The sequence below is a fragment of the Ammospiza caudacuta genome, chromosome 20 (assembly GCF_027887145.1).
Source record: "Ammospiza caudacuta isolate bAmmCau1 chromosome 20, bAmmCau1.pri, whole genome shotgun sequence".
NCBI lineage: Eukaryota > Metazoa > Chordata > Aves > Passeriformes > Passerellidae > Ammospiza > Ammospiza caudacuta.
The window spans coordinates 12,410,580-12,433,973 of record NC_080612.1 but is presented as its reverse complement, the minus strand read 5'-3'; the positions used below and the strand labels follow the sequence as shown (position 1 = coordinate 12,433,973).

The following is a 23,394-nucleotide window of genomic DNA, read 5'->3' as shown; positions in this document are numbered from 1 at the left end:
CCACTGGAATCCTGCTGGGAAGCTCAGGATTAGGCCCGAACTTTAGCCTCAATGGAGCCGTGCCCTTCCCGAGGGTGCTGCAAGGGATGTGGGAGGAGGAGATGGGCAGAGAGAGGGGCAGAGAGAGGGTCCCAGTGCCACAGGGGGGGCAGCAGCAGCAGCAGCACCTGGGTCCCAGCCACGCTTCTGGAGATGACACCATCTCAATTACCCGCCTCCCTCGCACACCTTGTTTGATGTGAAAGCATTAAAAGACATATAATTTGCGGAGCTAAAACACAGGTATTATCTCTGACACATCCGTACTACGGGGAACGTTCTGAAGTCAATCAAATCCAGGGGTTTCTGCTGCTATACAGATTTTTCCTTGCCTCTTGCTCCAAACAAGAAAAGATGGAAAATGAAGCAGTTTTTAGCTGCAGACCCATCATCTTCCTCTTCAAATCACCTCACACTGTGTAACTTTATCAATGATCAGGAAGAGGAGACCCAGATCAGCTTGTCAGGGCTTTAGAAAGCGGACTCTGCATTCCAAACTGGGAATTAACAGTATATTGTTGTAGCAGAAAGGAGCTGTCATGGTCCCTGGTGTGACACCAGTAACATTTGAGAGGAGCGAGACAGGGCAGTGCCTGAAAGGACTGACCTTTGAGACTTCACAGAGACCCAGAATACGGCTCTGACCTATTCAAGTACCTGTCAAGCCTCTACATGTCTGTTCTGGGTGGGAGCCTGAGATGAGCCATGTTTCCACAACGGGCTTTGGAAGATGTGAGTTCCTTGGGTACGGTATGGGTCACGGAGAGCACCACAAGCCCCACTAGAACTAGAACAGGCGAGATGGAGAGGGCCATTCCAGAGCAGGAGCGTGGCACGGGAGCGCCGCTGGGTGCCGTGGCCGCCCATCCCTGCCGGGCTGGCTGGAGCCAGGCCCTGCCAACTGGCAGGAAAAGCGACAGCCGGCGAGAGCGTACAGTAATTAACAAAATTATCATCAGGAACAAACCACGGGCTTTGTCAGAATGCCTGCACTGCCACGCCGGCACTGCCTACCCTGCTCTGGGCTCCTTGGCCCGGCAGACGTGGGGCTGCTCACGGTCCCCAAATCACACCCACCCTGTCCAGGGCCGAGGGGAGCCCAGTGGGGACATGGCCTGGGCCGAGGGGAGGCCAGAGGGAACATGGCCAGCGCCGAGGAGAAGCCAGTGGGAACATGGCCTGGGTCAAGGGAAGGCCAGTGGGGACATGGCCTGGGCCGAGGGGAGGTCAGAGGGAACATGGCCAGGGCCGAGGGGAGGTCAGTGGGAGCATCACCAGGGCCAAGGGGAGGCCAGAGGGAGCATGGCCTGGGCCGAGGGGAGGCCAGAGGGAACATGGCCAGTGCCGAGGAGAAGCCAGTGGGAACATGGCCTGGGCCAAGAGGAGGCCAGTGGGAACATGGCCTGGGCCGAGGGAAGGCCAGTGGGAGCATGGCCTGGGCCAAGAGGAGGCCAGTGGGAACATGGCCTGGGCCAAGAGGAAGCCAGTGGGAACATGGCCTGGGCCAAGAGGAAGCCAGCAACCACCCCAAGTGGGGCAGAGCCCCTGCAGACCCTGCCTGGGTGACCTCAGTGACTCTGCAGACAGAGACCAAACCCAGGGCAGATGGGGCTCAATCACCACAGCCATCATGGCTCCCTCCACCCATCAGGACAATATTTGCTCTCGGAAGGTGGCTGCTCTCCCAGCAACCGCCCTCCGGCTGCAAACAGCTCCCAGCCTGACAGGCCATAAATATGGCAGGAGGAGAAACCAGCACAGTTTATTAGTTCTGAGACAGAGCTAAAAATAGACCCATGTGGGGCTGCTCAGTCCTCTGGGCACATGTAATTGTGGATAATCTAGCTTTAAATATGGGAAGGCTGTCTGACAGCAACAACAACATTTCAGCATATGGACGGGGCGGCACTCACCGCTGCGCCACCTCCAACGTCACCACCACATCCCAGACCACCTCCCTGCTCCCTGCCTGGGCTTTCTGCAGGAACAAACCCTCACATAAACCCAAAGTCTACACCAGGCCACTAGGAGGAAAGCATAGAGTCAAGTACCCAGGGAGAGCATCAGTGGAGCTGTGCCAGTACCCATTCCCCCGGCCTGGAATTTTATATAGCTAAGGCTTACCAGATTAAATGGCTGAAACACTGCAAGTCCTCAGAGCTGACAGCACCTTCCTCCTCCTGTGAAAGCTTCCTCTGTCCCAGGCAGGCTGTGAGACGTGCTGGGAGGATGCTGTGTGGGCGCAGGGCTGGGTGTGGGCAGGCAGCCAGGGCGATAACTGCCCTTCCACGAAGAGGGAAGCGCTCCAGCCTGCCTGCCACAGATAGCAGCGAGACGTTGGGACTGGCTGGATTTTGTAAATCTCCCACCAGTCCTCGGGCTGACGGGGAAGGACAGACCATGGCCCTGCCACCATCCTGGCAGGCCACTCAAGCAGCTGATGGTGAGCAGGGCTGGTAGCAGCCCCCAGCCGTGGCAGCAGCAGAGGCCTGTCACCATCCCTGGGCACACACCTGCAGTTCCCTGGCACTGCTTCATCCCAGCAGGAACCCAGCCACAGACCTGCTGCCAACACACGGACTCATTTCGCGTGGCATGCCATGCCCCGCCATGGCTCTCCTGCACTCTGCTGGGTGCACAGCTAACACCTGTCTAGCACTGACCCATGGGGACAGACAGCCCAGCCTCATTCTGCCCTCCAGCTCAGCACTGGCTTTAACTGAGTTTAAAGTTTTGTGCAAGTACAGAGCCTTCCTTGCACCCTGGCCCTGCACACTCAGTCTCTCTCCAGGCACTGACAGGAGGGGGGCACTGCCAGGCTCCAGAACTGGGATAGCCATGCAGGGCATGCTGTGGGGGCTCACTGCTGGGGTTGGCACTGGGCTAGCTCCATGCCCATTAGCAATGGAGAGGAGCAGTTCCACAGACACGGAGATGGGAAACCTCCCTGTGTGCTGCAGCTGGCTGCTTGCAGTAGTTCTGACAGCATTTCCTTTGCATGTGCTTCTCCGGCTAAATATAATTGCAAAACATACATTTACATGCAATTATCCATTTATGAAGTGCTAATAAGTCAAAGGAATTTACTTAGATGCAATCTGCTCGCCAGACCTTGTCCTCACAGGACCCAAGCTCAAACCTCCAAGATCAGTGCAATAGTCAGTGCAGCCAGCTCCAAGATGCTAAATCATTCCCACATCTTCCCATTAACTCAGCTCCAGCCCATCAAATATTAAAGAACCTCAAGCCTGGACATAGCTCTTTTTACGAAGGTCGAGCAAATCTTTCATCTCTTCCCACCTTCATCCTCCTGCTGCCATCAGCAGAGCAGGATCACATGCTCTTTCATGTGAGTTCTAACTGCACACACACTGGCTCCCAGTAATTGCTGTGCATGGCTCCTCCGTTCCACAGAGACATGATTATTTTGGTGCTATTTTTGCTTTATAAGGCTGAAAGAAGAGGTGACTCTGCCTGAAGGGGGGGCTTTTTTACTGATCTTTTTGTTTAAAGCTCTGTGGTTTCTCAGTGCACCCCATCAATAGCAATGAGCAAATAACCAGAGCACAAAGCTGAGGAGCTGTCAGCAGGGGAAGGGCTGGTGAGCCCCCACGGGACATCACCCTGCCACTGTTCCACACAGGAGGAGGAAGGGTCCCATGGGTCGCCATCCCACTTTTCCACCTCCAGCATCCCCAATCCAAGGATTTTACAGGGCCAAGGGGGCTCGAGGGTCTCTGCCTGCTTTCTTGGGGACTCCTGCACTTGCTGGGCTCCTGTGAGAGGCAAGCAAACCCACCTGGCTGGCTCACTTGGCCAGAACTGCTCTTTGACATGCAAGGATCCTTTGCAGGCTGATGTTTTCCTCCAGGGTGACCTTCCCACCAGGGAAGCAGCTTAGCTGCCATCTGGCTCAGGTCTTCCCTTCCTGGCAGCACAACCTGACCTCAAACACCCCATGTGTGACCAGGACTGCATGGAGCTGTGCCCCCGGGAGCCTGGAGACACTTCCAGCTCCCTACAGAGACTTCATGTGACACAAGAAAACACCAACACCAAGCCAAGGCTGGGGAGCAGCTTCTGGACACGATTCCCCTTTTGCCAGCCCAGGGGATTCAGCAGCTCCAAGCGCTTTCCCCTGAAGTGGGTAAGGAATAATAAAATGTAACAGAAAAGTAGAGATCACAACGGAATTGGTCCAAACCAAACCCAGGGTCTGCAAATGCCAAATCCCATTTACTGCCCAAGTGTCTCAGTCTCCATTCCACAGCCCCAGTCCCAGCAGCTCTCAACAGCCCCAGCAGCCGAGCACAGCAGCACCAGTGCCTGCTGCCACCCCTGGGGACGTGCACCCCCAAACACAGTCAGCAGAGTATCCCCAAGCCTCCCCCAGACCAGAGCTCCGGGGCGCTCACAGAGCCCAGCTGTGCGGAATGCCCGAGCCCTGTACAACGCCTTCCCTGCCCTCCTGCAGCCCTGGCACCTTTGCTGCCACCAGCGGGGTCAGCTGGCGCTGCCAGGGCTCCCCACCGCCTCTCCCGACGCTGCTCCCGCCCTCCGGTCCCTCAGACACATCCCCGGTTACCATAGGAACCAACGGAACCCGAACCGAGGAAGCGAACGGAGAGGCGGGCGGAGGCAGAGCCGCTGTGGTGCCCCACCTGCGCGGGTGAGTTCATCCCGACTGTGCGCGGGCAGTCGGTCCCGTGGGGCATAGGCAGGGCTCGCCCCGCATCCCTCACCCTCCCACCCCGGCCGGGTGCCCCGGGCCGGGCTCGCTGCCTCTGCGCAGCGCGAGGCTCCCTGAGCTGCTCCAGGGCATGCGGAAAGCAGCTCCGATTTTCGGTAATAACTTATACAGGGGAAGAAAACTTCCGATGCTTGGTGCCTCTGTGCCACGGGTTAAACCAGGACATTCCGACAGAGGCTGCAGCAATAACAAGAGGGCGCTAAACCCCCAAAAGTTTGGGTTTATAATATTTTTATAATTTTAAAAGCTTTTACAAATATGAAACGCGGCTCCGGCTGAGCCCCAGTTACAGAACCACTTAAGGAAGCAGCCTACCCACAGAGCAGAAGCACTACGGGGCTGTGGGAAGCATTCTCTGCAAGCAGCAGCGGATGTTCATCAAAAGCTCCAAGGAAACTCCCTCCTCTGGCCAGGGCAGGAAAGGCGGAGATAGAGAGAGAAGCGTGGCGCCAACCCTCGCCCTGCCCAGGCGGGAGCATGGCAGCGTGCCCACAGCACTGGCACAGCATTCCAGCCTGCCTGGCACGGCGGAGACAGGAGGGTACAGGGGGCTCTGCTGCAGAACTGCTGCAGCAGCCCTGAGAGAAATCAGGGCACGGTGCACAGCAGAGTGCAAAGAGCAGCTCAGTCCTTCTCGGCTTCACGGAAAAAGGAAAGTCTGCAGAGAATTCCCTGCCCTCCCCAAAGTGGAAAGCATTGATTTAAACTTCTCATTAGTTCAGCAAAACCTGAGCAATGAGCGTAGCACCAGCGATTCTGCTGTGCCGTTTTCAACGGGCACTGGGCTCGCTCAGGCAGCAGCTCCCCCAGGCTTTCCGGATACTTTTCCATTAATGAATAATTTGCACAATGATTATAGAGGGAAACTGCATGAGCCATCACCCTGTGCGCTGCCTGGAGCCCAGGGGAAGCTTGGCCAGAGCATTTCTGCATCAGCACAGGGTGCAGCTGACAGCACTGGAGCTGCACGTGTGCTCACAAGGGAGAACGCCAGCCTGGGGTTCCAGGAACCCAGGAATCCAGAATCCAGGAGAGGGGAGGATGCATTACACTGGGAGAGAAGGGATCAGTACCCAGGATGTGCAGCCAGGAGAACAAAGCTGGTGGGAACAGGAGGCAGGTCCCAGACAGCCACAAGTGCTGGGGGAGCAGAGAGCATCGGTGCCACCACTCCCAGACCTTCTCCACCTTCTCTTCCCCATCAGCTGAGGGCGTTCCTCAGCAGGGATGGTGACCTCACACGGCTCACTCCATCACAGCACAGCACCTGGCCCAGTACCACCTTGCCAGAGCTGCACAGCCCACACCACCCACCAGTGTCCAGCAAGTGGCAAATCCATGATGGACCCACTAAGCAACACTGCCAGTCCACAGACCCTCCTGGACCCCAGCAGCATCTCCACCCCCTCCAGAGCAGTGCCCAGAGCCCCTCAGCAGCACAGGAGAGGAGCTGGGTCACCGGCACTCACTGTTCCACTGACACCACCTCTCCAGATTGAAAAACAAAATACAAAACCTCCACACTTCACTGGATTTCCATCCAGAAGCTCAGTGTCAGCCTGACCAGCTGATTCCCACCCCCGAGGCAGAGCTGGTGCCCTGTGGGTTGCCCCGTGCACCCCTCAGCCCGCTGATCTCACAGCGCTCCTGTCACCGTGTCTGCTGCAATCCCCCAGTGCCTGATTCACTCCAGGCTGCCAGGAGAACAGACTGTGGGACAGGCACGAACGCGTGTCCTGGAGTGGGCGGGCATGGCTGGGCTCCACTGCACCAGCTGGAGCCCAGCTCCCAGGGGAGCATCCCCCGCACCCCGAGCCAGCCCAGCCCCAGCCCGCGGGAAATCGCGGCGAGGAACAGCCAGGTACTCACTTGATCTTCAGGCTGGCCAGCATCGTCTTGTCAATCCTGGGGAGAGAGAGAGAGAGAGCAGGCTGTTACTGCAGGCACGGGGCTCCAGATGTGGCTGGAGGCGGCTGGGTACTGGGGGCTGCTGCCAAACACGACCTCAGCACATCCTTTGGAGGTGCCAGCGCTCCGGCTGACACGACCAACGCCACAGAAAGATTTCATCGGAAAACAAAGTCAACCAAGACTTAACCCAAAATGAAGCCTGGCAGCAAGCAAGAAAACCCCCCCCTAGTTCCTTCCCGGTGCAGAAGTGCTGCCTCCCAGTCTGGAATGCCAGAGGTGAGCTGGGCAGCAGAGCAGGGCATCGCCTGTGTCCCAACTCTCTCCAAAGCACAGCTGCCACAAACCAGGTATTCACAGATGATGGACCTGTGGCAGCCCTGGGGCTGGGAAGATCCCCCCAGATCCCACATACTGCAACCCAGCCCAGGCAGACAAAACACAGAGCAGCCCCATTGCTCCCAGCCCTCACTGGCTCATGTGGGACCAGCAACCCCAGTTGCTTCACTCATTTCCCTGCCTCTGGTAATGAGTGCTCATCTCCTCAGAATCATTGTGCTTACAGACATATTAATATTAATTAATGCAAATCATAGTAATGTCTCAAAATGCAAAATAATGTCTTTTGGCAGTCACTGAAAATGCTCTGTTATCTGCCACATGGAATCAATTCCACATCTCAAAAAAAGACCAAACAGCAAAATAACACCCCCAACACCCTCTTGTTTTGCACTGTGATCACAGAGAACACAGCATGGCCACAGAAATGCAGCTTCCCCCCCCCTTGCAGCTCTACCTTGTCCCCCCCAGGCCGGGCTCTGCTGTCAGGAGGGGCTGCACCCGCGGGGGGCACAGGGGCCGGGCCCTGGCACTCTGTGGCACAGCCTGAGCCTGGCAGGCACTCGGGCACAGGTGCCATCACCTGGCCCAGGGTCCCTCACTTGCAGCAGCCTCACCCTCCCAAAACCCCATGGCTGCGGGAGCTCTGTGCCAGGCATTTCCCCAAGCATCAGCTTCCATGGTCTGCTCTGGAGAGCCAGCGTGCTGCTGCTCCTAAAATAGATCTAGGGCACCTGCTATTGTGACTCAATACCTTACAAGCCTGCCCAGACCTTGTTGATCATTAAATCACACTGAACTGATATCAGAGCGTGCTGGGGAGCAGAGCTGTTTCCAAACTCAGTGGCAGAGGCAAAGCAGCCCAGGGACACTGGAAGGCTGGGGCAGCTCCCATGGGACCCGTCCCTGAGTGAGGGCTGCACCAGGGGCTCCATCCGGAGCCACGGCAAGAAAAAACAGTTGTTGTTTTTTGGCCTCTTAGAGTGAGAAGGGGAGAAAAAGAAACAACAACAAAAAAAAAAAAAAAAAAAAAAAAAAAAAAAAAAAAGCCACAGGAAATAAACTCCCATATTTGGGAAACCGCAGTGGCAGGGTGACTGTGAGAGCCGTTTGTGTGCCCTGCCCTGCCCCAAAGGCGGCAAAATGAAACTGCCCACACCCCACAGCGCTGGGCAGCAGCAGCTCCGGGGCGGCACCCACAGCGGCTTTCACAGCTTGTGCATCCCTGCAGCCGGACCGGGAACACCGCATCTGGCCCCGGGACGAGCACACTGCTCCGGGACCTCGCACCCTGCTCCGGGACCTCGCTGGCAGCAGATGCAGCTGCTGGAGATTTATAAAACAGCAATTTCCAGCCCAGCAGAGGCTGGAAATAGCGAGTGCGGCCACAGCAGGAGGCGCTGGGTGTGCCCAGGCACCTCACACGCAGCCCCACAGGAAGGGTGGGGCGGCCGGGGCCGTGAGAAGAGGCGGGCGCAGGTATGGGGCTCCGGCAGGTCCCTTCTTTTCCAGGGCACGCCCCGGGAAGGCTCTGCGGCAGCGCGCAGGGCTTGCCAGGAGTGCCTTCCCCGGGACCCGGGCAGGAAAGCACAGATCCCTTAGCAGCAGCCCCCGGCTCCTGGGGATGGGGCTCCCCCGCCGCCCTCACCGTGCAGATACTGGCAGGGTGTCTAAAGGAAAGGCCCTGTCCTGTTCCCCCAGCCCCAACTGCAAACACAGCCCCCAAGGGCCAGTGCAGCCCCCCAAGAGCCAGTGCAGCCCCCCAAGGGCCACCTCAGCCCCCAAGGGCCAGTGCAGCTCCCCAAGGGCCAGTGCAGCTCCCCAAGGGCCAGTGCAGCTCCCCCAGGGGCCAGTGCAGCCCCCCAAGGGCCAGTGCAGCCCCCTCCAGCTGGCACAGCCCGTTTCCCTCAGTGACTCTCCAGCTCGTGATTTTCTCTCCCCTACAACTGCCAGAGCACACAAGCAGACAATGCAGAGCAGAGCGCAGCTGGCCCTGGATGCCCTGCCAGGGACGGTCACGGCTCTGCTGCACCACAGGAGCTCCTGGGATGCCCCTGGGCAGGCAGGGCCCAGGGCCGCTGCTCTCAACAGGATCGTGGGACAGAGCTGCCCAAGAGCTGCCACTTGCCCACCCCAAAATGAGCCCACATATCACAAAACTTATTTGAACAGAGGTCTATCCAAGTGCTCCCTTTGCCTTCCTAAGTAAAGAACACGCAATGCGGCCAAGGCAGCTCTCTTGGCTTCAGCGAGGCTCTGCTCCATCCCAGGGGACCCTGCAAAGCGTCGGCGCTTCAGCTGCCCTCCCGGTGCCCTCGCAGTCACTCAGCATTCCCCAGCCGGTCCCAGGCACCGTATTGCCCTCAAAGCCCCGGCGCTGCCACTGTCCAGCCCCTGCGGACCCGGGAGGGTGCAGAGCATCCCTGTGCCCCAGACACCACCACAGCCACAGCGCACTTGGAACGGGCACAAAACACCTCGGAGAGGGCAGAGGGAGAACCGTGTCGTCTCCTTAAGCTGTTTCCCTACAGATGAACGCCTCTCAGAGGGGAGAGACAGGAGCTCGGGGTGCCGGCAGCAGCCCTGCTGAGGCCACACAAGGAAGGGATGACTCCTGGGGGTGCCAGGACCTGCCCTGGACCAGGAGGGAGCTTGCTGCACACGCCAAGGTGCCCAAGGCGGCTGCGAGCATCGCTGTCTGAGTGCGGGAGCAGCAGCAGGGAAAGCAGCGAGAGAGGCGCGGGGGCAGCCGCTCCGGCAGGTGCCGAGCCCGGCGGAGCCCCGGGGCAATGCCCTCACTGCCATCCCCGGGGGGCTGCTCAGGGCCGCAGCCGTGCCAGGCTCGCGGGGCACGGGGCAGGAAGGTCCTTCCCGACCCGCACGCTCGGGCTGGCACTGCGAGGGAGGGCTGTGCCCGAGGGCACCGCGCCGGTGGCTCCTGCTCCGCCAGAGGGAGGGAAGCGCCCACGGCTCCAGCAGAGCGAGGGAGGGAGGGGAAGGCACCCACCAGCCGTAGCCGCCGAAGGACACGCTGCGCTTCCTCTGGAACATGCTGGGGGCTCGGTGCTGCCGGGGCGCTGCCGCCGCGGGGACAGCGGGCACGGGACGGCGGGCACAGCGGGCACGGCGGGCACAGCGGGCACGGCCGGAGCGGAGCTGTGCCGGGCGGGGGACCGGAGCACGTCGCGTCCGCCGCCCCCAGCGCAGCAGCGAATGCACACGCGCACACAGAAACACCACAAAAAAAGTCGTTTCCTTTTCTTTTCGTGGCCACAGGCTTTTCGCAACCTCACGCTGCAAATATCGTATTTCTCCTAAAGGCAGGACCACCATCCCCGCCACACGGGCAGCGGGGCTGAGCCACGGCCACCGTGTCACCCACACACGCCGTGCCCTGCGGCTGCCCCGGCCGCTGAGGCCCGATCCAGAGGGTCACTGGTGCAGCACGGTGCTCTGCCCCTTGCTCTCTGTCCCCGAAATGGCAGCGCTGCAGTCACAGCACCAGGCTGGCTCCCTGCTAGGGGAACCTCCACCCACCCCTTCAGTGCCCCTCGGGGGACAGACATCCCACCTAAGGCATCAAAACCCCATCACCTCATCTCTCATGGCAAACACATCCCACCATCCCAGAGCCCAGCGAGGCATCTCCCACTGGCTCCCATGCTGCTGCCTGTTGCACAGGTTTTCCACCCTCTGGTGCCCGGGCAGCTCTGTAAGGCCGAAGTGGCACCTGAAGCCTGACCACCCCCCAAACTCCCCTGTCCTTTAACAGCCAGGCTTCGGAAATCCCACGGGAATGGAAATGCTGACATCTAGCTGGGTATGAGCTCCCATCCATCACAAATCCCCAGAAAACAGATGCTGCTCCCCGCTTTGGGCATTGCAGGACACAGCAGAGCCGTGGGGAGGTGAGCCTGGCTGCAGGGGTGGGCATGGTGCCCAGAGGCTGAGTGTGGTGCCCACCTCACACCTTTCACCTCCCCAAACCAGCCAGTGCCCACCTGCACCTGCTCAGAGCTGGGCTGCACCAGGGGATCAGCACCTCAAAGGCCAGAAAGAGCTTCTGAGTGCCAAGGTCCAGCCAGACACTCACCTCCTACCCCAGTGATCCAGGCCAACGCCTGGTGTGGGCTCGCAGCATCCCCTTGCCCTGGCACTCCATGCAGCGCTGGCTCCTGGCTCAGAGGCAGCTCTAGCCCAGCGTTCTCATACAAGCACCCAAAAGCTTTAAATTGAGAGGCACTTGAATTCTATCTGATGTGTGAAAAAAGGGGTGGGGGGAGAGGGGGTATAGCAAGCTGGAGAGAGAAATCGCTCAACTCCAGGGAAAAAACTTGGACTGAAATCCAGCTATTTCAACTCCTACTTTCTGCCCACAGCCTTAAAGGGATGAAACGATGGAAAGTCTTTTAATTTTAGATCTCTTAAGGACATTATTTAAAAAAAAAATGCTGCAGGCTTGGAAGCCATAATTCAGGTGCTACAAAATATCTGGAGCAATCATTTGCTTGGAACACGTTTGTTCCTGGCCTGCCTGATCTGTGTCAAAGCTCTGCACCAGCAGCAGTGTGACGTTATCCTATCGCTTCATCTTCCCCCAGGTCGTGTCTTCCTTACACTCCTCCCAGCTGATTTCTGCCCAGCTCTACCGAGCTGCTCACAATTAAAATGTCTGAAAACAAAAGCTTTGGGTGCAGCCAGGCTCCGCCACACACTGGAACGAGCCCCAGTGCGGCTGCTCCAGCAGGGCCCTGCCTGCAGCGGTGTGGGACACGGGTGACAGTGGCTGTGGGAGGCACTGACCTTGGCTGGCACCACAACTTGGCCAGGAACAACTGGGAGAGCCCCAGAGACACGGCCAGCTTTAGACCTGTCCCCTTTTCCCCTTGCAGCACCATCTGCTGCATCTTGTTCTGCTGCTTCGGCCCTGCAGGAGCTCACAGCCACCAGAGGTGACACGGACACAGGACAGGTGACAGGGACACCCACGGCAGGGCAGGACAGCAGGGACAGGCACAGCAGGGCAGGGTGACAGGGACACCCACAGCAGGGCAGGACCTGGCTCCCCTCTGCCGGAGCTCACTGCAGTCAGTAGGTCATGGTCACCATTGTCACTCCTGCAGCTCCTCCTCACCTCACGCTAAAGTACAGGGTGACCCCCTGCCTGCCCCAGGATTTCAGAGCACAAGAGGGCAGGACCCTGGAGGGCCATAGGGAAGCATCTCCATTTCCTGCTCCAGGAGGGAGTGGGGCAGCCCCTGCACAAGCCCACCTCACCCGCTCCAGCACCTGGGGTTACCCATGGCTGGCAGTGATAGGAGTGGAGCTCTTCCTGCTCCCCATCCCCACAACTGGCAGCCCCCCAGGGCCACATCAGCCCCCCCAGATCCAGGTGACAAACTGCATTTGAACCAGGCAAAGGTTAAAAACACACCAGGGGCCAGCCTCAGCTGCCCCAGCCTCCCTGGCTGTGGGTACCTCACCACCGCCTGCCCAGCACCATCTCACCCGCAGGGGCGTGCCTCCAGAAATAGGCTCTGCAATGACATTTTCTCACTTCCCCTCTTCCCCCCCCGAGGTATTTCACACAGGCTCAAAAACAACAAGGAGAAAACCTTCCTACTTTCAGAGCAGGCACAGGCAAATCATAGCCGAGCAGCCAAAATTAGGGAAAACAAAACCCTGGGGGAGGACGACTCCTCAGTACCATCTGCACCAGTCTAAATTAACATCTCCCAGGGGCCTCTGCCAGAACCAGGATCCCATTGCTCCAACCAAACCTGCTGAGCAGCCCCTGCCCACTGGGAACAGTGCCACACTGCTGGTGACATCTCAGAGCAGGATTGTGCCCTGCAAGGGCAGCATAATTCTTCCCTTTCTTACTGGGATTGCATCATTAGTGCTTTAATATTGCCTGTGGCACTCTGAGGGCATTCGGCTTCCTTTAATGATTCTAAAGAAGGTTGTGGGCACCCAGAAATATTAGATTTTGTCCTGACAGGAAGAACATACCGTGTGCATCATCAGCTTGACCTACAGAGCAAAGGAAAACAGTGTCCACATTACCTCTGACTCAGTACAAGGAATATTTAAGCACTATTTTCTTCCCTTTATGGTACTGCTGAAGTGAAAAGAGAAATTCCATATCTTAAATGCGGCTTCCCACAAACCCCAGCTTTCTCTCAGGGGTGGCTCTTCACTGTCCAACAGCTTCAGACCAGAAGGACCGGGCGGCTCCTTTGGTCACAGGGAGGCTGTGTGTCACCCAGAGGGCAGCTTCAGGCACGGGATGGGAAAGCCAGAGCCCTTCCTGAGCCCAGCTCAAGTTCAAACCATGCTCCAGCTCCTCTTCCACATTCTTGAGAAACCACTGATGGCTCATGGACTCATCCCTACGTCCAAAGTGATCCGACCTCTCCTGCTCGTTTCTGTGGAAATGGCTGAAACACAGATCCTGGAGGAAGCCACTGTGCATCCTGCAGAGCCTCATTTCTCAGGCAGCTGGCACAGAGGGACACTTACACCAGGTATGGCAGCACCAGCTTTCCCAGCAGCCCAGGAAGCGCCTAGCACAGAGGAAAGGAGCCCAGGAAACCAAGAGGTGCTGGCCAGGTGCCCGTGACCCCCAAAGCCCCACTGGCCGCTCCCACCATCACATGAACCAGCTCTTTGCCACAGATCGTGTCTCACCACAGCCCTGTATGCAGAAACTCATCACACGGGCTCCCAGGCTCATGGAATTCTTCTCAGCCCACTGAATTTAATGCACAGCGTTGTTTGTTTTCTCAAGGCCACCCATTTTAGAGTTCTGCCTTGATAGCAAGGGCACGAAATTCCTCTCTCATGAAAAGGCATGAAAAGGCTCTCTCTAGGAAAAGCCTGTTCAAGCACACAGATTTTCTGGGCCTGTTTTCTCCACCTTTTCCAGCCACCCCCTTCCCATGCCAGTGGAGCCAGAGGGAGGATGCAGAAGGAAGCAGAGGCTCACATCCCCGTGCCAGTGGAGGCAGAGGGAGGATGCTCCAGGGAAGCAGCAGAGGCTCACATGCCTGTGCCAGTGGAGCTGGAAGGAAGATGCAGAGGGGAGCAGCAGAGGCTCACATCCCTGTGCCAGCAGAGCCAGAGGGAGGATGCAGAAGGAAGCAGAAGCTCTCATCCCCGTGCCGTGTGCCTCCCCAGGAGCCAGCAGGGAGGCTGCTCTGTGCACCCACACAGTGCCCAACGGGTGCCTTGCACAGGGTGCTCCAGGGACAGGGCAGCACCCCTGCCCGCCGTGCTCCTCCCGCCGTGGCTGTGGCAGCCCTGCTGCAGGCAGAGGAGCAGCTGCCGTGCCAGAGCAGGTCCTGGGCTGTCACCATGGCTACCTGCACATCCCTGCACGTCAGTCCCCACTGCCTGCAGGAACGGGAGCCCAGAGCTCGCCTGCCCAGGCAGTGCAGGGGCTGCAGGAAGGAGGGTGCATTGGGGCAAACCTCCACAAAAACCTGCCCCCAGAGCCAGGCTGGCACTGGCAGCTGCGCCAGGAGCTGGAGAGGGTTTGGCCCAATTCACACAGCAAACACAGAGCAGGGGGTGGCTGCAGCCAGTGAAGAAATTGTGGAGAGACAGAAAAAGAACAGCTTAAACTGAAAACCAGAGCTGGGAAAACGTGGGGGCGGGATGAAAGCATGGGAATGAGAGAGACCTGAACATGTTTTGGCTGGAAATTAGGAGGTTTCTAATTTTCAATACAATCAATCTCTGGGACAATTTCCTAATAATGGAAATAAAGGAATCAAAAATACCCCAACCCCCTCATTGAGACTCAGAACATTTAAGATATTACACAAGGTGGTAAGGTCTAGTGTCCCTGTCCATAGGAGGGGGTTTGGAACTGGATGACCTTTACAGTCCCTTTAGCCCAAAGCATTCTGTGATTGTGTGATCCTGCAATGCCCTCAGCAGCAGGGCGCTGGGCTCGCTGACCCAGCATGTGTCCTGGCACCTTGCCCTGCCCAGGGCTGCTCCTCTGCTCACCCTGCCCTGCACCCTGGCCTCAGCAGCAGACAGGGAATCCGTGGCTGCCCGAGGCTGAGCTGCACTGGCACAAGGTCAGGCCTCAGCAGCCGGGCTCAGGTCTGAGGCCAAACCCGTGTGTGGACACTGAACATTGCAAACAAGCCACGTGGGGCTTGGACTCGAGCTTTTGCAAACCCTGCTACCTCTTGCCAACATCATCTGTACTTTTCAACCATTTTGAGTGGGCTTTTCAAGAGCCAGGCTGAAACCAAATCACAGTCAAGCAACAGTCCTTCTAGCATCCAGCTTGGAGGCAGATGTTAACTCCAAGTGAGGATTCATCTGCCCCCACAAAACTGCAAAACTGTCTGTGGAGAATGAGCTGGTTTTAGCTCCTGGAAAAAATGTCTGTCCTCCTGTTGCTGCTGAAGTCCTGTTCCTGTTTCCACAGCAGCAGCAGCCACCAGAGCATCTGAGCAGGTACACAACAGGCAGCAGCAGAGGGCCTCTCTGAGCAGCCCTCAGGACCCTGCTACCACACAGATGTGCCTAGGGATGAGGGAAGGGAGGATGATAAAACAAACAAGCAAAGAAAAAGGCATGTTTGCTGCTATGGTTATCCTCTCCACTGGGAGGAACCGGCAGCAGAGGGAGAATGCAGTGTCTGTGAAACGTGGTGTGTGCAAGCGCGAGCCGGCTGCCTGCAATCACACCGCGGGGTGGATCTGAATTTAAACTCTTTGGCATGATTCCAACCTTCAATAAATCCTGCCTTGTGGACAGATATTATGTCCCTTCTGCTTCTAAAACAACAAGCAGTCTTAAACAAAACAGCAGAGCCTAGAGCGTGCAGAAGATGGCACAACCTGGCAGGATCCATCTCGGCCTGCGTTCGCCAGGGATGCAAACAACATCTCACAGCCCTCACAGGCTCTGTGCAGCTCCACGCCAGGCACACCGGTGCTCTGCCTGTGGGAATGAGCAGGATGAAGGGAAAGCTCAGCCTGGTGGGCAGACATTGCACGGCTTTCCTGTCAGGGATGAGCTGCAGCCCCGCACAGGGGCCGTGGTGGGGAATCGCCCCAGCAGACTGGCGTGGGCACGCAGGGAGGCTCAGACATCCCCGTCTTGTGCGAACACCTGGGGCTCCCGGCCAGGAGGCGCCGGGGGAGGCAGGACAGAGCCCCCCGCATGCCGCCGGACCCCAGCACCCCGACCCCGGGGACAGCAGGCAGAGCCCCGCACGGGCTGCTGGAAGTCGCCTCCTCGAACGGTCAATATTCTAAGAGCCGTGCTGGCAGCCGCTTCACCGCCCTCCCACACACGGGTCCCGTTACCCCGGTCCGTCCCCAGCCCCGAACGCGGACGGAGCCGCGGAGCGCCGTGCGGGGCTGCCCCGCTGAGCGCGTACGTACCGGGGATGGAGCCGCAGCCCCGCGCCGTGCCGTGCCCGCCGCTCCCGCCTGCGGATCCCGCCGCGGTGGCGGAGCCGGCCCCGCGCGGGGCGGGGCAGAACCGGGCGGGGCGGGGCAGAACCGGGCGGGGCGCGTTCCCCGCCCGCCGCCGCGGCCCCGGGATCCCGCCGGCTGCGGCGGCAGAGCCTGCCCGGTGCCACCGCCCTGTCCTGCCCAAGGCACCAACGCAGCCCCGCCGCGTCTGTCCCCTCGCTCCCTCCCCGCCGAGCAGCCGCCGCAGCGGGCAGCCCGGCCCGCAGCATCCCCGTGCCCCAGCGGTGCCCGCAGCCTCCCCCTGCCCGTCCCTGTGCCCGTCCCGGTGCCCGCGGCTGCTCCTGCCGAGCCAGAGCTTACACTTGGGCCGCCTTGGGAGACAAACATTTTACTCCCATGAGAGAGACACAGACACCACTCATAATAGGTCGCTGGTATCCTACAGAGTCTCCAGACGGCTCCAGGTAACTTCCCAGGGGAAGCTTCCAGGTAACTTTTCCGCTGGGAAATCAAAGGCATCCAGGGAAATTAACGCCCTCGGGAAATCAAATGAATCTAGTGAAATTAACCCCAACAGCACTTAACATCAATTATAAATGATGTTACACGCATTTCAGTTGCACGTGCCAAATGAAACATGCACATCAGGCGCGGGGCTAACACAACCTCTGAAAGCAATTTGCAAAAATTAGTTAAAATCAATAAACAGCACAGTCATTCCAGTTTCTGGAAAGCCTCTCCAGCGGCAGGCAGAGGAATTCCCGTCGCGGGAAGCAGATGGCAGCAGGCAGCGTGTCTGCCGTGGCAACAGCCGGCGCCTCATCGTGCCCCTGGAAGTCTCTCCCAGGTGTGAATTTCACCTGTCCCAGGTGTGAATGTCACCTCCTTCCACCCCACCCGGCTTGCCCTGCATGAAAAGTACCCGCAGCCCTTCCTGTCCTGGGAAATCCAAGTGGATTTTGTGCACCTCCATCCTCTGCAGCCACCCTCCCACTGCTGTTCTCATCCATGCAGTTCCAGGCAGATAAATACTTCAGGGCTTTAAGGGCTCTTGGAGCAAAACTGCTGCTGAAACAGAGAGGGAAGAGCTTTTAGTGCCACAGCCACTCAGGGACTCAGCATGTTCCAGAGCTCCTTGCAGGCCAGAGAGCAGATGCTGCTCTGTGTGTGTCTGGAGGCCCATGAGGCTTTTATGTTAATGGTGTTTTATCATCAAACACGGGGTGGGAACTGACAGCAATGCATATGCATCAGCAGGGAGAGCCGCAGCATGTGCCTGGGATGTGGCTCCCAAAGGGAGAGTTTAAGCACCGACCAAAATCAGGGGATCAGAACAGATATTTTCCAATGATCACTGATGGCTGGGGAAAACACAGCCCCTGGCTACCATCTGTTTTTAAGTAAACCTCAAGTGCTGCCCACATAAAGCAGATCCTCGACCAAAACCATGGGGACGATTGCAAGAAGAGTTTGGGCAGGCAGGTGATCGTTTGTCCTTCCCACTGCTTTAAACCAAACAGCTCTTATGTGGTGTTTGCAGCTCCTGGTGCAACCACCGCACCTGGCGCTTGATTTTGAAGCGCAGCCCAGGATGCTCATGTGTCACTGGGCTCCCAGACAGGCTCAGCAGGCCCACAAGGGCTTGTGACAGAGCAAGCAGCAGGGCGTGCCAGCGCTCTACCCACAGTGCCCACCCTGAGCCCACGGCCCCTCACCTGCTGGGGGAGCCCAGGTCTGCCCTGCTGACGATGCGGTGCTGCTGGGGCGAGTAGAGCCACTGGAAAGCCGTCAGCGTCCTCTCCTCGATGCGGAAGCGGCCCTCTCGCACGTACCTAAAAATAAACCCAGGGAGACTGAAATATTCATCAGCCCCGATTGCGGGAGGGAGCGCAGCGCGCAGGAGCGGCTGGGCCCGCGCCACGGCCTGCCCCGGGGGCAGCAGAAAATCCTTTACAGCCCCTCCTCTGCCTGCTCCCTGTGCCATCCTCACCCTCACTGCCCCCAGCCCACGCAGCCACGGCCGTGTCTGGGACAGGGCATCCCCTGAGACTGACCCCAGGGAGGGGGCCCTGCACACCCTTGGGTACCTGTGGGGCTGCTGCCAGCTGCAACCCTGTACAGCCCCAGGGGACCGAGCCCCCAGCCCACCCAGGGCCCCCAGACCAGCCCCCAGCCCACCCAGGGCCCCCAGACCAGCCCCACAGCCCCCCCTGACCGCCTTGTGCAGGAAAGCAAAGCGCAAACATTCCCAGAGCAGCGCAGGACATTCCCCTGTACAGCCCCAGGGGACAGAGGCACAGCACCCCTGCTCAGCACCATCGTGCTGGGGTACAGCCTGCCCCAGCACACACGCACCCCCAGGCCAGCCCCATCCCCAGGCTGACCCTGGCTCCAAGGCCTTTCTAGCATCACTTCGAATGCCAGGCCAGATGCTGAGGCTTATCCAGCAATATTTGAGTGAATTGATAGTTATGAATTTGATTAGAAGAGTATGGGTTCCCTGTTAAGTGAGCAAAATTCTGATAACTGCAGTTGTTTCCATCTTTTGGAACAAAATCCTGCTGCCTGCTTCCATGCCAGCAGCCAGCTGTGCTTCATACACACTCCTCTGATCATGAAATTTCATCAGCGAGTAATTAATAAGTTAAGCCCCTGTAGTACTGATGGGAGACACACGTGCACACAGCTGCCGCAGCCATGAACCTCAGCCAGAGCTGCAGAGAGCTCCTGTCCCTTCCTCTGCACATGGATGTTCATTCCCAGCATTAACCCCAGGGATGTGCCCACACTGGATGGGGCTGAGGGGAGGCTCCAGTGTGCCAGGAGCTCCCCAGGTGCTGCTGCTGGGCTCTGTGACCTGCCTGAGCCCACCCTGCAGGTGCCATGGAGCTGGGGCAGTGACAGTGCAGGAGCTGCAGCTGAAGGACACCCAAAAGGCTCCCTGAGCATCCCCAGCACAGAGCGACCTGCCAATTTTCCAGTTAAAAACAACCGAGCACGGTGCAATGCCAGCGCTCCCTGCAGCTCTGGGGTATGATAACCGTGCACAGAGCAGGGGCAGGGAAGCCAGGATGTCCCTTGGGAAGTGAGGGTGAGGCAGTGGGGATGCAGAACAGCCAGGCCAGCAGTACTGTCACAGTTTGTTCAAGTGTGTGAGGGGAAAAAGTATCCTCGGCTGCAAGGAGCGGGGGAAAGGGAGGGAGAGAGGAAAAGAAAAAGCCTCAGTGGTTCCCACTCTTGTCCTGGCTTGAGGGGCTCCCACCCACAGCTGGCACACAGCACGGGCCCGGCTCTGCTCCCACCCGGGGCCCGGCCCGGCGCTTCCATCAGCGTCCCCAGCCACAGCCTGGCATCGCCGCAGCGCCCTGCTCAAAAGTCACAAGCTTCGGACGTCACGAACTGCACAATTCAACATCAAAGAGCACAGACAAAGCTCGTTCTCAATGTCAGCCCGTCCCGGCTGCTCCGGGCACAGACGGTGCCCTGTTCCAGCCCCGTCCCCGCACGCCAGAGCCCGGAGCAGCCACGCGAGTCCCGGGGACTCCCCGGAACGAGGAGCGCTCGGCACCCCGGCACGCTGCCGGCCCGCGCTGCCTGCTCAGCGGGCAGGACCCTTTCCCGAGCGCACAAAGTGTTCGGAACCGCCTCTCCTGCCTCTGCCAGCGATCCCCCTCCCTGCACCCCGTGTGTCCCCCGGATGGAGCAGGAGCCTCCCCGGGACCCCCGCGCCCCTCGGAGCGCCCCGCACGTCCCAGACCCAGGGCGAGGTCCGTGTCCCCCCAGCCCGCGTTCTCCCCCTCTCCGGGCTGGGAGCATCCCCAGCCAAAGCCCAGAGCCCTCGCAAGCTGAGCCCCTCCGGTGCCCAGCTCTGCTCCCCGTTGCCGAGGGAGCCCCGGGCCCGCCGCACTCACCAGCGCACCAGCTCCCAGCGCCGCTCCCCCGCCGCCTTGCCCGAGGCCATGCCGGGGGTCCCGCCGGGCGGGGCGAGCCCGCAGACCCCGCTCGGAGCGGCGGCGGCTCCTCAGCGGCGGGCCCGGGGCTGCGCCGGTTCCTGCGCCCGTTCCTGCGCTCCCGCCCCCTCCGGCGCCCGCGGGACCGGGGGGGGCCCGGCCCGGGCAGGTGCGGGGGGGCCGCACCGCTGCCCCGTTATGTAAAGCGTTATGCAACGCCCCCGCCGGGGCGGCCCCGAGGGGGGCACAACGCCCCCGGTCCCTCCCTGCGGACCCCGGAGTCTCGCACCGGCCAGCAGGACTCCATCCAGGTTCCAGGGAAATGAGCGTCTGCCAGCCTCTTAGACACTCAGAGCAAGTCGGGCTGAGCATCCCAAAGTGCCTCGGGAACAGCCACGGGGACAGAAAGCCCAGGGCGGGCCCTGGCATCCCGGTCCCCCCCGAGCCCCCCACTCACCGATCCCGCACAGGTGCGCGGGGCGGGCGGGGCCGCACCTGCCCAGCCGGGGCTGGGCCCGCCCTGCTCCTGTCACGGTCCTTGCTCGCTCTAAGAGCACCCACTCGGCAGCACCGGCAGGACTGTTCGCCCATAAATTCAGAGTAAAACCTGCCCGAGCCGGAGCTCCCCTCCCGCCAGAGCCCTGGGCACTGCAGCGGGCTCAGGGAGGAAACCACACCTGCAGTCAGGTGTTACTGCAAGCAGCTTGAAACCACACGGAAAGCTGTTTCCCAAAAGTGGTGTTCTGGCCCTATATCCTCACTTTTCTGATCTTTGAGAACTTAATTTCACAGCTCAGCAAACCCAGGTGCTGCATCCACAAGCCAACAGCCTCATTTAGAGCAAATGTTGTTCAATACCGAAGCAAATTCCTGTTATTAGTAATTCTGAAGTCCTGCTGGTGCTGGGTGCAAACACATCTGAAGGGCATTGATGCCTGCTCGCAGCTGGGGAGCAGAGGTTGCCCAGCCATGCCAGCTGGGGAGGCTGTGCCTTGCCTGGGCCACAGAAAGGGAGCTCAGATTCTCCCACATCTGGGCAGTGGCCTGCCCTCCACAGGGCTCTCATCTCCTACGAGCCATGGGCTGCAGGCTGGAGAGAACCACCTGCCCAGAGAGAACATGCCCAGGTGGGCAGCTGGGGATGCCCACGGCAGCCCAGCCTTGGCCTCCTGTGTGGGCCAGGAAATGGCTGGCACCCCACATCTGATGCTTCACCATAACAATTTTTAAAGACCTGGGAGATTTAAAAATAAAAGCAACCTTCATTTGAAAAAAGTTTTTAAACAATGAGAAAAATTAAAAATTGGACCATTCACATATCATATATGTATTAACAGAGGAACAAATTGCATTGCTCAGCTCAGGCAAATATCCTTACAAGTAGATATTTTCCAATCCCTGTGGAAATGTTAAGCTAATGTTAAATTTATTAAAATCCTCCAGCTTTTAGCCTTTAGACTTTGAGGAGCTTCTTATTAGGTTCTTCAAAGCAATTAGAAGGCACACATACACTACATTTCAATTAGATTGAAAAATAATATCTGAGGCAAAGTTAAACTCATTTATAAATTAAATGGAAAAATCCCCCTAATAATTGACTCGGGGGTGGCGGGGGAAAGCTCTGGTCCCACAGCACTCCCGTGGTCACCCTGGAAGGGCACAGCGTTCAGGCTCACTCCAGTGCACACAGGATGCAGCTCCCGTTGGGAATCAGCTGCTTGTTCCAGGAATCGGCCAGCACTGAAGGGAGCCGGGCTGACCCGGCACAGGCCCTTGGCCACGTCCAGACCTGCCGGCAGAGGCTGCATCCCTCAGCTCCTCTGCAGCCCGGGAGGGACGGATGGTGGCACAAGCAGCCCCCGGGGCCCGTCCCTGCCCGCTGACTGTGCCACGGAGCGAGACTTGGCACCTGTGAGGACCAAAGGAGGCCGTGGTGCCCAGCGCCCCTTCCCCCTGCAGGGCAGCTCGGCCCCGGCCCTGCCCAGCCCCGAGCGTGGGGTGTCCAGCGCTGCCACAGCGGGAACGAGAACGCAGCCTGGGACAGCTCGAGCCAGGACACGGGCGCACTAACACACACAGACACACACACACACCCCTACAAACACACACGCATGTACACACACAGACACACACACACACACCTACAAACACACACGCATGTACACACACAAACACACACACACACACCTACAAACACACACACTGTACACACACAAACACACACACACACACCTACAAACACACACGCATGTACACACACAAACACACACAGACACACACACCTACAAACACACACGCTGTACACACACAAACACACACAGACACACACACACCTACAAACACACGCATGTACACACACAAACACACACACACCTACAAACACACACGCATGTACACACACAAACACACACAGACACACACACCTACAAACACACACGCATGTACACACACAAACACACACAGACACACACACACCTACAAACACACACGCTGTACACACACAAACACACACAGACACACACACACCCACAAACACACTCATACACACAAACACACACCCGTGTACACACACACACATGTACACACACTCTTACACACACACTCATACACACACACACCTACACACAGGTACACAAACACACCCACCCACATGCATGCACATGCACACCCATGGACGCACGGGTGCTGCCTGTGCCGCTGTCCGCCGGTGCCGCTGCCGGTGCCGCTGCCGGTGCCGGTGCCGGTGCCGGTGCCGGTGCCACTAGAGGTCAGTGCCGGCTCGGAGCAGCGGCAGCAGCGGCGGACCCGAGTCCAGCCCCGCTCGGAAGAGCTGCCGCCCGCAGCCCCATCCGCAGTGCCCGCATCCCGCATCCCACGGCTCCGCATCCCGCACACTTCATCCCTACATCCTCACATCCCCACATTCCCCATCCTGCATCCCCGCAATCGCCACCAGCTCGGA

General features: G+C 58.9%; 1 protein-coding gene across 7 annotated transcripts in view; it reads right to left on the bottom strand.

Annotated features, from left to right (window-relative positions):
* The window catches only part of RAP1GAP2 (RAP1 GTPase activating protein 2), a 51,281-nt gene extending 30,780 nt beyond the window's left edge, over nucleotides 1–20,501 (bottom strand). For 6 of the 7 annotated variants that reach the window (XR_009275567.1, XR_009275568.1, XM_058817990.1 and 3 more), the window contains exon 1: nucleotides 6,659–6,684. Coding sequence is in view for 5 of the 7 variants with exons in the window: in XM_058817990.1 (XP_058673973.1) it covers nucleotides 6,659–6,681 (23 nt within the window). In the remaining 2 variants the exon portion in view is untranslated. Of the gene's footprint in view, nucleotides 1–6,658; nucleotides 6,695–18,197; nucleotides 18,315–20,393 lie in introns of those variants that run through there. The other variant, XM_058817994.1, reaches the window with a different exon arrangement.
* Nucleotides 20,502–23,394: the final 2,893 nt, after the last annotated feature.